The sequence below is a fragment of the Neomonachus schauinslandi genome, chromosome 13 (genome assembly GCF_002201575.2).
Source record: "Neomonachus schauinslandi chromosome 13, ASM220157v2, whole genome shotgun sequence".
Taxonomy (NCBI): domain Eukaryota; kingdom Metazoa; phylum Chordata; class Mammalia; order Carnivora; family Phocidae; genus Neomonachus; species Neomonachus schauinslandi.
In genome coordinates this window covers 10,397,030-10,410,034 of record NC_058415.1, presented here as the reverse complement: position 1 = coordinate 10,410,034, position 13,005 = coordinate 10,397,030, and the positions used below count along the sequence as shown (strand labels likewise).

General features: G+C 53.3%; 1 protein-coding gene and 1 long non-coding RNA gene across 5 annotated transcripts in view; both read left to right on the top strand.

The window, feature by feature from the left end:
- Positions 1-7,278, top strand: part of KANK1 (KN motif and ankyrin repeat domains 1) — a 135,616-nt gene extending 128,338 nt beyond the window's left edge. For all 4 annotated transcript variants that reach the window (XM_021694468.1, XM_021694469.1, XM_044920801.1 and 1 more), the window contains 5 exons: positions 33-252; positions 2,693-2,835; positions 3,432-3,632; positions 5,674-5,772; positions 6,298-7,278. In XM_021694468.1, the coding sequence (XP_021550143.1) occupies positions 33-252; positions 2,693-2,835; positions 3,432-3,632; positions 5,674-5,772; positions 6,298-6,360 (726 nt within the window). In that variant the 3' untranslated portion in view covers positions 6,361-7,278. The remainder of the gene's footprint in view (positions 1-32; positions 253-2,692; positions 2,836-3,431; positions 3,633-5,673; positions 5,773-6,297) is intronic.
- A 705-nt stretch (positions 7,279-7,983) lies between these two features.
- LOC110584399 overlaps positions 7,984-13,005 on the top strand; it is a 21,426-nt gene continuing 16,404 nt past the window's right edge. The window contains exon 1 of the long non-coding RNA XR_002480576.1: positions 7,984-7,993. This is a non-coding gene — a long non-coding RNA (uncharacterized LOC110584399). The remainder of the gene's footprint in view (positions 7,994-13,005) is intronic.

Genomic DNA, 13,005 nt, shown 5'->3' with positions numbered 1-13,005 from the left:
GAACTAACGGCCACTTGCTGGTGTTTTGGCAGCGGTTCTGCCTGAACACCCTGCAGCACGAGTGGTTCCGCGTGTCCAGTCAGAAGTCAGCCAGCCCGGCCATGGTGGGCGACTACATAGCGGCGTTCGAGGCCATTTCCCCGGACGTCCTCCGCCACATCATCAACATGGCGGACGGCAACGGCAACACGGCCCTCCACTACAGCGTGTCCCACTCCAACTTCGAGATCGTGAAGCTGCTCTTGGACGCTGGTACGTGCGCCTGGTCTCTTCCCTGACCGCGCTCGGGCGGTCACTCGGCTCAGAGAAGCCGGCTGACCCGCTCCTCTGTGCTGGCACCGCCCTGAGCCTCCGCCATTGCTCTTCCACGCGCTCTGGCAGCCATGCCCTTCTTGAGTCACTGGGGGGATGCTTGACCTGTAAACCGCCAGGTCCGTTTTGAAAGGAGGTTGCGAGGCTGTTCTTGCTGCGGTTCAGCCGCGTTGGGGCAAGGTGTCTCCCCGGTGAGGAGCGTGCCTCGGGGTCCCTCCCGAGCTGCATCCCGCTGGCGGGGCGGGACAGAGTGCTGCTCCCGGGACCCGCGTCAGCTTCGCTGGTTGCAGGCTGCCACTGCAACGAATTGTAGTAGAATCGTAACCATTCCCACCGAAATAGACCCCGTTGCTGGGGACTCCGCGTAGAGTGAAGAAAGTGTCGTTCTTGTATCTGAGCCCCAGTAATGAGAACAGTGAAAACCCTTGTTTACAATTGGAACATCCCATCCCAGAATATAGCCACTGCATGTCTGATACACGAAGCGAGGGTGTGCTACATGGAAGGGTCCCCTTGGGAAATGGCGAACTTCCAACTTTTTGTTCAAATACAGTAGCCCAGTGGTGCATACAGTCCCCAAGTCACTCTGATTTATTTTTGAAAGACATATTTTTACTTCTAGTATGTGACTGATAACAGAATTTATAGTACCTCGGTCTTAAATTAGCGAGCACACAATGTGAACCTTTGATTTAGCATATGCAATAAAATTGTCAGGTTTCCCCATACTGCTTCTTGGTGCACCTCACTAATTTCTTCTACTCCGTTTTGGGGAAATTAGATTAATGCAGAGAAGTAACCAAGCAAGATTTACCCCCTTTTCTAAGTTGGCTTATTCCCGGCAGAGGGGACTATGTTAGGCTAAAGCTGCTTCCATCTTAGAGGAAGGAATTCCAAGCCTTCTTCCCTTTAGACTTTCTAGACTAGAAACAGAGCTGGTGATACTGTCAGCCCACGTTGTTGTTTATTTTTTTTTAAAAAGATTTTATTTATTTATTTGAGAGAGAGAGAGAGCACAAGCTTCAGGGAGAGGGAGAAGCAGGCTTCCCGCGGAGCAGGGAGCCCGATGTGGGACTCGATCCCAGGACCCTGAGATCATGACCTGAGCTGAAGGCAGACACTTAACTGACTGAGCCACCCAGGTGCGCCCCCACATTGTTGTTTAAACAGAGAAGTGGATAATATCCAGAAGAGCCAAAAACAAGATTTCCGATTACTCTTGAAAGTAACAATTTAATCTACTCTTGGAAAATTTGTGTGGACAAGATATTTTGGTAAATTAAATGGTTTTGGTAAATTAAAGGGTTTTGGTTAATCACCCTACTGGATATACCTGACCCTCTACTGCCCACCGTTATAGGCTGAGGCTGGGGCTCCGTCCAGCGTGTGGGTGAACGTAGTGACTGCAGCCTCTGTGAACGACTGAACATCACAGATGATGAGGAGCCTCAGAGAGCTCGTTGGTTCACATGCTTCTCCATCACACAGCTTTTTCTTTCTCCTTTTCTACGTTAAAAAACATGCCCTTTGTGTAAATGCCATCATGTCCCTACTGTGCAGTTATTTTTGAGCATAAGACAAGTTTGCACGGTATCTTCTCACTCCTTACAGTAGAAACATCCTGAACATTTTAACTATATATGGTCACACATGAAAGCTTCTTTCCTGCACTCTGCATTCCTTTCATTTTATTAGAAAGTGCTAAAGGAATTTAAAAAGGATCGCTGAGCCCCCAATGCCTCCTTAAGAATTACAGGAATAGAAAATGTCTGGTCTGTTGTGTCTGTTAGTCCCTGGCAGTTTCTCACTGCATTTGCTCTCAGACCACAGTTCCGAGAACAGCTCAGCTAGGTGTCATGGGATTGGAATTGGGCTTCCAAGGCCCCAAGCAAGTCAGAGGAGCAAACTTAGGGTCTCCAAATGAGTCGTGATCTCTGAATGGGTGATGCCATCGTGTTCTCTCCACAAGCCTTTACAGATCCGTCATATTCGTAGCTCTCCCTGCCTCCTTCGTTCCATAGTCATGATCCCCCAAACACAGACGAGTGTCCACATCCCACATTATGTGGACTCTCTGAAGCCACCATTGCTTAGAACAACCCTGCAGCGCTCCGGGCTGTTGCAGTCGAGCCACCAGTTGCGAACAGGAGGTGCCGTGAAGGCTCACTCTCGCTTCTGCTGCTTCTGGCCTCATACGACACAAAACCTTTTATCCTTTCGTTGAGTATGAAAACATCTCTGGCGGTTCCTTCCAAGTCACTCTGGGACGTGGAGCCCCGGGGGCCGTTTCACAGGCTTCCTCCCAGCCCTGTTCCTTTGGTCCACGGGAGAAGGGTCGCCGTAGGAAGGCTTCTCCCTGACGAGACTCATGTCTCCGCAGACGTGTGCAACGTGGATCACCAAAACAAGGCGGGCTACACCCCCATCATGCTGGCAGCCCTGGCCGCCGTGGAAGCCGAGAAGGACATGCGCGTCGTGGAAGAACTCTTCGGCAGCGGGGATGTGAACGCCAAAGCCAGCCAGGTGAGCGCACTTGCCGCCCGGGTCCGCGCCCGGCCTGCACCCTGAGCATGTGCCCCGCGTCCCCGCGGCTGCCCGGCCGCCCTGGCTGACCAGACCTGCTGGTGAAGTAGCAGCTTCACAGTCACCTGGCGGGCGTCCCCCTCCTTGGCCTTGCGCGCTGCCTCTGTCCAGAGCGGTGTGCGCCTGCCCTGTAGGTAGCCCGCCTCGGAGGGCCCGGGAGTGCCCGCCGTCTGCCCGGCGGTGGCTCGTTCCTGTCTCCGCAGTGTAGTGTCATCATGCCGGCCACACAGCGGCCCCGGGCTGGTTGGACTTCTAAGCACCTTTGACCTTCCCGGCTCCTCGCTCTAAGGGGACAGGTCCTCCCAGCGCCAGGGGAACACTGACGCATTACTTGATGATCTTACTTAGCTCGGCGGCGCTCAGAACAAGAAACTGTTTCTCGGTGCCGGCCACCACCCAGCCCCAGACTCGTTCCACGTCTGCTTTGTCCCCTCTGTCATCCCGCCGTCCCCCCACCTCGCACCCCTGCCCCGGGCAGGCCGCCCCCGGCCGGTCTGTGCTGTGCCGCTGACGGGCCCTGCCACTCCTCCCCACAGGCGGGTCAGACGGCCCTCATGCTGGCCGTCAGCCACGGGCGGATCGACATGGTGAAGGGCCTGCTGGCCTGTGGGGCTGACGTCAACATCCAGGACGACGAGGGCTCCACGGCGCTCATGTGTGCCAGCGAGCACGGGCACGCGGAGATCGTCAAGCTGCTGCTGGCCCAGCCGGGCTGCAACGGCCACCTGGAGGACAACGTAAGTGAGCGACGCAGCCTCCGCGGGGCCTGCCCGCCGGGGGTCTGCCGGGCCGCTTGGCAGAGGGGAAAGGGCACGTTCTCTGTGCTGCTCTCTGGGACCTCGTGCTGTGGTCCGGGCCGCCGCCCTTCCCGGCCCAGCATGGCAGCGTTGCCTATGTGCAAGCTCACGCTCCCAGGAACTAGAGCCAAAGGCAGGCCAATGAGGCCTCAGCGCCCACGCTCATTGCAGGAGGAGGGCGATGAGCTCGTCGCAGAGCCAGCGCGGCCGTGGAAAGCACAGACTGACGCCCACAGCAGACCAAGCGCAGGCATCTTGCAGGTCCACGAAGAAGAGAGGACCGGGTCCCCGGAGCGTTGGGAAAGCTGGGTTGCTAGCTGTTCTGGGCCTGAACTACTAGATGACTAGAGCCAGCGGTCCCCACCCCCGAAATGAGGGCAAGTGGGCCCTCACTGGGGCCCCTCAGAGGGAATCACTCGTGTATCTCATCAGCCCGGCCCTCCAGACCATCCGGCGCCTTCGAGCACATCTCCCTGCTCCTGCCTTGGCTATTCCATCATCGTAACCCCGATCTGCTCTCCCCCTTCCCAAGCTGTCCCTGTCGCACATAACCCCTCGCCTGGGAAACATTGTAAGGGAAGCAGCTGCCTCTGCATGTCTCCAGGCCAGAGGGGAGGAGTGCCAGTAGGTGAAGGCACAGGAACTAACATTTGGTTGGCGCTGTGGTTTAAAGTGCAAAGGTCACCGAGGACAGGTTGGGTTGGTTCTGCTTTGGAAAGTTTATCTCCGCAGAGCACGGGTTTGGCCCAGAGCTTCCTTCAGCTCAAAACACTAAAAAGTTAGAAGGAAAATGCACTTTTTGGGCACTAAGCGTCAGATCCCGGTGGGCCCAGGCCAGCAGGAAGAGCAAACCAGTGCAGGCGTTTACTCGTACCCAGGACCAGGGGGTCGATGGTGGGCTTCCACGTGGCAGACGCCTCCCCGGGGGTGAAGAATCTGCACCTGTCCCCCATGCCCCTAACTTCGGCAGGAGCAGAAGGAGTGCTTCCAACTTACCCTTCCTCGAGAGCAGTGTGTGTGGCCTGTGTCTTGATTTTTGTTTGTTTGCTTTTACTTCTGCTCTCTCTTAGCCAAGAATAGCCCGTAGATGTAGTCATAAGAGGCCCCAGAGCCACAAGCAGCTTCCAGAAATGCTGGTCACCTCAGGAAGGTGGGAGGAAGGAAGGAGGAGGGGAGAAGGAGGGCAAGTCCCTCCGAGAATTCCGAGTGGGAGGGAAGGACCCTAAGACGCCAACCACAAGAGAATTGTTTCCTGCTGCCAGTGACCAGAAGGGCATCCTTATTCCAAGACCAGACAAAAAGTAAATGGTGCTGGGTTTGGCCTTCTCCCTCCTTGACATGCATCCGAAGCCCTGCAAGTTCATGGAAGCCAAACACGTACCTGGAAACTTTGACTTCCCCATATTTAGTATTTCCCCTCGGATTTTCACACTATGCATTTGTGCAAGGCAGCAGGATTTGGTGACTGTGCATGGATGGTGTTCGTAGCGGGCGATAGGGGCGCTTAGGGCCGGAGGATCGGCTCCCTCCCCAAGGGCAACGTTAAAAGATCGTTGGCAAGTGGCAGGGTATCCAAACACCCTGTGGTACTGCTTGCTCACCGTAAAGATAAGAAACACAGACGCTTAGGTTTCTACCCCATCTTCCTCTACGGCCCACAGCTGGTGCAAAGAGTAGTGGGGTGAGTCCGTGGCGGGCAGCCTATGTTGAGGGTGCACGGGGCCTGCACCTCCACACTAACCACTGGGAGGCACAGTGGGGATGAGGTGACTGTCCTCCGGCCGGGACTCCACTCCGGTGGGCGCAGCGCCTCATGGTAGCCTCAGGGCTTCGCCCTCAGAGGTCCAGAAAAGTCTCCCGAAGGACTGAACCGATTTGGGGAACCGTAACAGTTCTTGGAGAGTATTTGTTTTGCTCCCTTTCGGCTGTCTGGAAGTTTGAGAAACCCACCCTGGCTTGTTCTTTTCCATGTTCTCTTTAGGACGGCAGCACCGCGCTCTCGATAGCCCTGGAGGCAGGACACAAGGACATCGCGGTTCTTCTGTACGCCCACGTCAACTTCGCCAAGGCCCAGTCTCCGGTCAGTGTTGTGCATTTGGCGTTTGTGAACAGGCTCAAGCCCACCAGACCGGTGGGCCCCCTTCTTCAGGGAGTTGACAGGAGATGCAGGTTTTCTGAGGCTTCTGAAACGGGGAGTGTTAGTTTGCAGCTTTAGGGTTCGTGACTTTTGCCCCCGCAGGCGGCCGGGAGAGCTGACCTCTGCTCGTCCTCAGGAGACAGACGCTCACGTACATGAAGGGTTTAGTTCTGGGCAGAATTACCCAAATGGCACCTGGGGCGCCCACGAATACATACTGCTACGTCCCTGGCATTTTTCCTAAGGCACGCTGAGCAGCGACCTGTGGTCCACGAGTCTGCCCTTAGCAGGACGCTGACTTCCCAGGACGGCGCAGCAGACTGGGTCTGTATCCCGTGTCCCAGGGGTCCGTGCTCCGCGGACAGGTGGTTGTCGGCTGTGCTGGACGGAGTTCCTCGGTCACAGAGGACGCATCTGCCTGAGGTCACTTGTTAACCCCCCATTTTTTTCTCCTCTCCTGGTCTCTAGGGCACCCCTAGGCTTGGAAGGAAGACATCTCCTGGTCCCACCCACCGAAGTTCATTTGATTGATAGATGCAAATAGCCGTCCATTTACATGCCACCATTAAGCTGCTGCTTGTTCCTGTTGGGGTGACAGACACTGAATGTATTCGTATTGTGCCTGAGCTCACCAGCACGCAGAACGGGAGGCCTGGCGCCTGGAGCTGCGTGGCGGAAGCCGAGCCAGCGGGAGCTGGCCGCCGGGCACATGCCGCCTCCCTCCTGGCTGTCTTCCCTCTGCGCTGGGCGTGCTTACCCCTGGCTCTGTGGCTGTCGAGTCTCTGCTCCGTTATGTACAGTCCTAGTCTCTCCCCACCTTGCCACTGCCAGGAAGCATCAGCTTCTCACTGGCTTGACATTTTTTAAAATGTTCCACAAGTATTTATATTGACTTAATGTGGAGCCATCGGAAAGCTCTCTGAAGATTCCATTCCAGGACGGTTTTGTTGATTTGTGTGTGTGTGTGTTTACTCTTCTCAAGTAAGGCAGTGGTGATGACTGGTCATCAGCACCTTGGGCCTGGGCCTGGAAGGTTTCTGGTCTAAAAATCAAAAACGGAACTCTCAAAAAGTAGAAAACTTACGAAAGGAAGTCTTTTCAGTTGGGTTAATCTAGGTGGATGTATTATATGACTTTTTATATAAAAGGTATCTATATAAAATGGACACAGCATTTTCAACTTTTATATTCCATTGAGACAGGAGGAACTACGTGTAACGTTGCCATGTTTTTATTAATCATCGCCCAAGTCCGCATCCAATGGCAGAGGTTGGATCTCGTCAGAGGAGTTGGCAATATATTTGCCTCTAGGGAAACACAGTGTAGTTCTCCACGTATTTATGGATCCCTTTCTACCGTGTCACATTTACTTTGCTCTTATATGTATTTAAATGTTTGAAGTGCCTTAGACTCTTGCCATATTTTCAAAATAAAATTTCATTAAGCTCTTGTGCGTGTCCCCCACTCTGTCTCCGACAGCTGTCTGCCCGGCCCTGTTGACTTAACGGCCCCGGAAGCCGGGCTGATGGACTGCACGGGCGGGGAGAGCCGGCCCGCTGGTCTTGCGCTTGGCCGAGAGGAGAGCACGACTCTGTTCGCACAGCTCTGCCCGGTACTCAGGTTGCCCGTCAGGCATCGAAAATTTAAGACCTTATTAGGCAAGCAGCTCATCAGACAGGTAATCTCCAAGCGGAGGCAACCGAGTGAGCTCTTCTCAGGTGCAGGGCACTGGCCTCTGGCCCTCGTTTCGGGTGCACCTGCTGGGTGACAGCACCTGCCTTGCGGTCCCTTTTACAAAGTAAAGGGGACTGAATCCACCTCGTTCAAATGAAGAAGCATGGCAGCCAAAATGCAAATGAGGTGTTTGCGCACGGTCACTGGTGGTGAATTTTAACCTGGGCTGTTTGCGAGAGCCAGGTGCACGGGAGAAATATCACGGAGGCTTTTCTCACACCTTTCTCTATTCCTCTTTCCTTCCGCTCGTCTGTTCATGCGCTGCTGAGCTCAAAAAAGAGACCAGAGGACAGATTTTTTTCCAGCAGGTGTGTATCACAGTGCCTTTCCTAGAAGGCTTGTTTCACGGGCTGGGAGGAATGCGTCGTTTAGAGAAGAACTCAGAGGAGCTGTAAAAAGCGGTGCTCGAAATTGAGGCCAACTTGGGGTGGTAAGAACTGTCCCCTTCCCCCCCCCCCCCCCCCCCAGTCCCAGGCCCAGGCCCATGGCGGGACATCTGGGGCAGAAGGGCTGTCCTCTCCCTTGAACCATGAAAGCGAGGTCACAGCCACCTGGGGGCATGTGCACCTTTGTCTGTCCCAGGACAGATCCGCTAGCTCTGGGGTCAGGGCTCAATTTCAGTTCACGTAGTTTTTCAGGCTCCTTCAGACCTGAAGCACAATAAATTAAGGCAGAAGAGCGTTGTGTTCGAAGCAAAGTAGGTCTGTGAGTTTTCTGCCCCTCAATGGCATGGCATGCCTTTGGAGCAGGGAGGATCTCTCAGGTGGTTTGAGGTCCTGGGAGTTTTGTTCTGTTTGAAAAGGAAGGCATTCGTGATGTCAGTGCACGAGAAAATGAATTCCTACACCTTTGTGCTCCATTTCAGATTTCTTGTGCTTAATTTTACAAAACCGAACAAGCGATTTTATCATGGAGTGAGGTCTTGTTCAATCCGTACCGAGCTTCTGGGTTTGCCGGCGTAGGCCTTGTTTATGCTGCTAACACTGGGCACTTAGAAGGTGTTTTATCTTGGGGTCTTGGCACATTATATAAACCAGCCTGATTCTCCCCCATTGGTTCAGCTGCTGCTTATTGAGGCGCGAGTCCATAAAGGGATTTGTGGCCGGACACTCGGGCAAGGCCCCCGGATGAGGCTGGCATGGGGCTGGAGACTCCTGATTTTGTTTTCTGGCTGACGTGAAGAGAAGCCTAAACCTTTAAGTGACAGGCAGCCTCTTTTTTCAGACAGCCTTGCCCTGGAAAACTAGAAGCCGAAGGCCAGTATCCTCCCCCAGACAGAAGGAATAGAGCAGTGGGAACTTTGAGACTTTAACATTAAGAAAGTGAAACATGACTCATCCTGCCGCCGTTGTGACATTAAATAATGGACTAAACCCTGTGCGGGGGGTGGCGGGGGTCGAGGAGGGTGCCAGGAGAGTGCTGTCTAGACGAGTCCCCCTGATAAACCAAGTGTTGCGTGTAAGTTGCCCATACTCTAAGGGGAACAGTCTTACCCCCGACTTTTGTGGCCCTGAAATACTGCAGGTAACGGGCTAACCCTCGCAGATGGGATCCCGTCCTAATGGGTTCTTTGCTGCCGGGAGCCGGCTGCAAGCAGAGAGTTTGATTTTCATGATGCTTTTGTGGGAACTTCTGCCTTCACTGCATGTGTAAGAACTGATGGTGGGAGCTGGGGGGAAATGCCAGCTGTGGGCCCCACCCTGAGGAGCAGCACCCCGATGTTTCTCAGTGCGGCCTCTGGTCCACGCTGAGAATGGTCTTACTCCCAAATTACGGGGCACTACCATAGTTCTTTTCCAAACAAGTCAGGTGAGTTGGAGAGAGCCGGAACAAAACAAGAAACATGACGCCTAGTCTTTTATCTTGGGTGTACGAGGAGCCAGCATGGCCTCTGCGTGGTGTTTGTCCGTGTTTGGTGGCATTTCTGCAGCTCTGGAGCAGTTCGTTCTAGAAGGCCAGGAGCCATGGCGGCCGTGGTCCGGGGGGGAGGGGGGGCGGTATGTGAGGGACGGCGATTGAGCCGGCAGCTCTGCAGTGTTTTCCTAAGCCCATCTGTCCCTTTCCCTCTTCCTGGAAAAGCAGGACCGTTTCTGCGCAGGAAGAAGGCCGCGACCCATTGCCTTGGCTTTGGAATAAAGACAGCATGCTGTTTTCTTTTCTACTGAAAGAAAATTCTTTTTAGGCCCTGGGCCTCAGCCAGAGATTGTTCTATGTTCTGCCATAAGGAAATTACCAATCATATATTTGCTCAGTTGTTACTCAGCATGGCTGTGATTTAGAAGCCAGCCAGTCGTAAGAATATCTTTTCAGTCCATTTTGCTGAGGATGATTACCACAAAAGGATGTGGCTGAGCCAGTGGCCACCCTGTTCCAGGACCGCTCACACTCGCTCTCCCTCCCTCCCTGCCGAAGTCACTGGCTGTTTCCCGGGCCGGGAGCTGGGAAGTCACAATCAGCTCTTGGAGCGTGAAAGGTGGAATTCGCACTCGTCCCTGAGCTACCCTGCCTGAATGCCCGCAAGGATTTTGCTGAGAAGCTAGAAAGCAAAATGTCATGTTTTCTGGGCACATGCTGGTACAGATAGGTCGGATTTTGAGGACATTTAGGGGCGGAGCTGGTGTTTTAGAAAACCAGCTGCCCCATGCCTCTCCACGAAGATCTTTTGATGATTTAAGAGGCGCGGGGATGGGAACTATATGCCTCCTTTTCGGGTCATGGAAGTTGCATAAGAAATAATCTGAAGACCAAATGCCCGTCTTATTTTTGAGCCAAAACAGGTTTTACACCTGTTCCCCACCCCCAACCCAGAAAGATCCAGTTTGCCCAGCACTGGAACCACCTGCAGGGGTGAGGCTATGTGGCAGAGAGGGAGGGCCCTGAGCGCAGGCAGGCAGGGGCTGCTTTGCCACCAGACTGGTCGGGCGGCTCCACACCCAGGGCCAGCCAGGTGGCCACTGATTTCTCACATGTTGGGCAGCAGAGAGATTCTGGCTCAGATCCACCTGCTCTGCAGTGAAACTGATGTGCTCAAACAAACAGATAATAAAGATAACAGTCACTAATTAGATTGGGTCCCTCAATGCTACCTAGAAATATGCCACCACCACCCCGAAAAGCCAGTCTTCCGAAAGGACGAGAAGTTCAGGTGCCGGGCTGACCAATACTAGTTGAATGAATGAGGGTAAAAACATCCTTGGAGAGTGGCGTTGAAAGTCAGGAGAGTGTTACTGCTAGGGAGCGGGGAGGTTCCTGGGAGGGAGCCTCCTAGGGGCTGGCGAGCCCCCAGGAATGGTTTGCTTCTTAGCCTGGGAGTAGCTACACTCTTATGTTCCCTTTATGATAATTCAACAGGCCGTATACTCACAATTTGTGTACTTCTGTGTGTGCATATGTTAATTTCAATTTTTTTTTTTTTAATTTAAAAAAAGGCGAGGGCCCCCTGCGTGGCTCAGTTGGTTAAATATCTGACTCTTGATTTCTGATGGCGTGGTGATCTCAGGGTGCTGAGATCGAGCCCCAGGTTGGGCTTTGTGCTGAGCATGGAGCCTGCTTAAGAGTCTCTTTCCCTCTCCCTCTGCTTCTACCACCCCCTCCCCACTCACGCATGTGCACACTGTCTCAAAAAAAATTTTTTTTTTAATTTGAAAAATTTGAATAAAAAGATCTTAGGTGGGAGGGTGTCGGTTTTGTAGATTTGAAGGTGAACAGGAATGGGGGCGAATGGCTGGCTCAGTCGGTAGAGCATGAGACTCTCGATCTCAAGGTCATGAGTTTGAGCCCCACATTGGGCATAGAGCTTATTTAAAAAAAAAAAAAGTAAGCAGGAATAAAACGATAGTGAACCTAAACCTGGAAACGCTGGGTCCCACCATTTCTTTAACATTGCTACAGAGCTTTGCACACGATGGGTGTTGTGGCCCACCCATAATCTTGGGTAGTAATCATTTGGGCTGTTCTCAGATGTTCCAGTTCTTTTTCCGGGTACTCCCTGCCTACTTCTGAAGTCAGGCTTGGCCGTGTGATTTTGTTGGCAGCAGAACATTAGCGAGAAGTGACGTGTCCGTTACAGGTGGGAGCTTGAAAAGCCAGTCTGCTGCTGTGTCCCCTTCTCCCATCTTGTTCGTGGAAACAAGTGTCCAGACGGACTTAGCGCCGCTGGGGACCCCTGGGGACTGCGTGGAGCAGACTGTCCTCACCAACCTACATTCCAGGGCTGTCAGGGACACAGATTTACCATTATCCTGTCACGGGAGGGGAGTTTGCAGGTGATTTGTCAGCACGGCATGACTTAGGTTTTCTTTATTGATACAGAAATTGGTTTCGGGCTGTGGGTGCGGCTGGACCCGAATGGCTTAGTAGGGGAGCTGTGGACGGCAGGGGCATGGGCTTAGTGGACTCAGTCAAGGACATGGGAAAGCGATGCATGCTTTTCAGTATCTTCCCGAGGCTGGTACGTGCCAGGAGCTAGCGACCTTGGTGCACAGGGGCGCAGGTAGCCTGTTACGTAGACGCCCTGGGGCAGCAAGGACTAGATCTCTGGGAAGGACAGCCATTTCCTGTGTCCCTGGGGAGGCTGATTGTATCTCATGAACGTGTCGGTCTCAAACCTGAGCACACATCAGAATCCCGAGGAGGGCTTGTGACAACCCAGACGAGTTTCTGATTCAGTGGGTCCGGGAAGTGGCCTGAGAATCAGCATTTTAAAAACAAACCACAAACTCCCCAGTGAGGCTGAGGGTGCTGGTCCGGAGACCACGCACTGAGAACCGCTGCTCATGGGGAAGGAGTATTAGAGGTAGACTCTCTTACTTCAACCACAAGCACCTGCTGGGTAGGCATTTTCAGTGTCTGTATTCCTTAATCTTGGTGGGCTTTGTTTGTTTGTAATTTCCAGTGACTGAGACTTCACAGTTAGCTTGTGCACTGCGAACCTTTTGCTCCCCAATTTAAAAATCAAATTTTGCGAAGGTGCAGTTGTCTCATGGCAACTCTTTCTTTCTAGAGCTTGTATAATATATCAAGTGTTAATAAATCCTGTGTTCCTCCAGAATTGGGTTTTAGAACCCAGCCAGAGGCCTGGGCTTGAATCACAGCAGTCTTAACAAGAAAAATGACGCACCCAGTGCACTTGGAAAGAAAGAAAGCTTTATTTGCGTGGATCCCACTGAGTCTCTCTCTGTGTTGGCTCATCCCCTCGTGAATGCTCGTTTAAAAATCACCGTCTCCTCCTGAGACCCCAGTGAAGCACTAAGGAGAGGGTGGGCTGTGTGGATGTCCTCCCACCCCCCCAGCTGCTGTCCCTGAATTCCTCTCTCTGTTCCTGTCCTGCATCGGGCAGAGGCTCACAATGGTTTCCCTTTGCAGAGCCAGACCGGCAGTCTTTCTGGATGCTCACGCCAAGGCCTGAGAGACAGGGGCATCTGTGAGGGCAGGCCCTGGGGG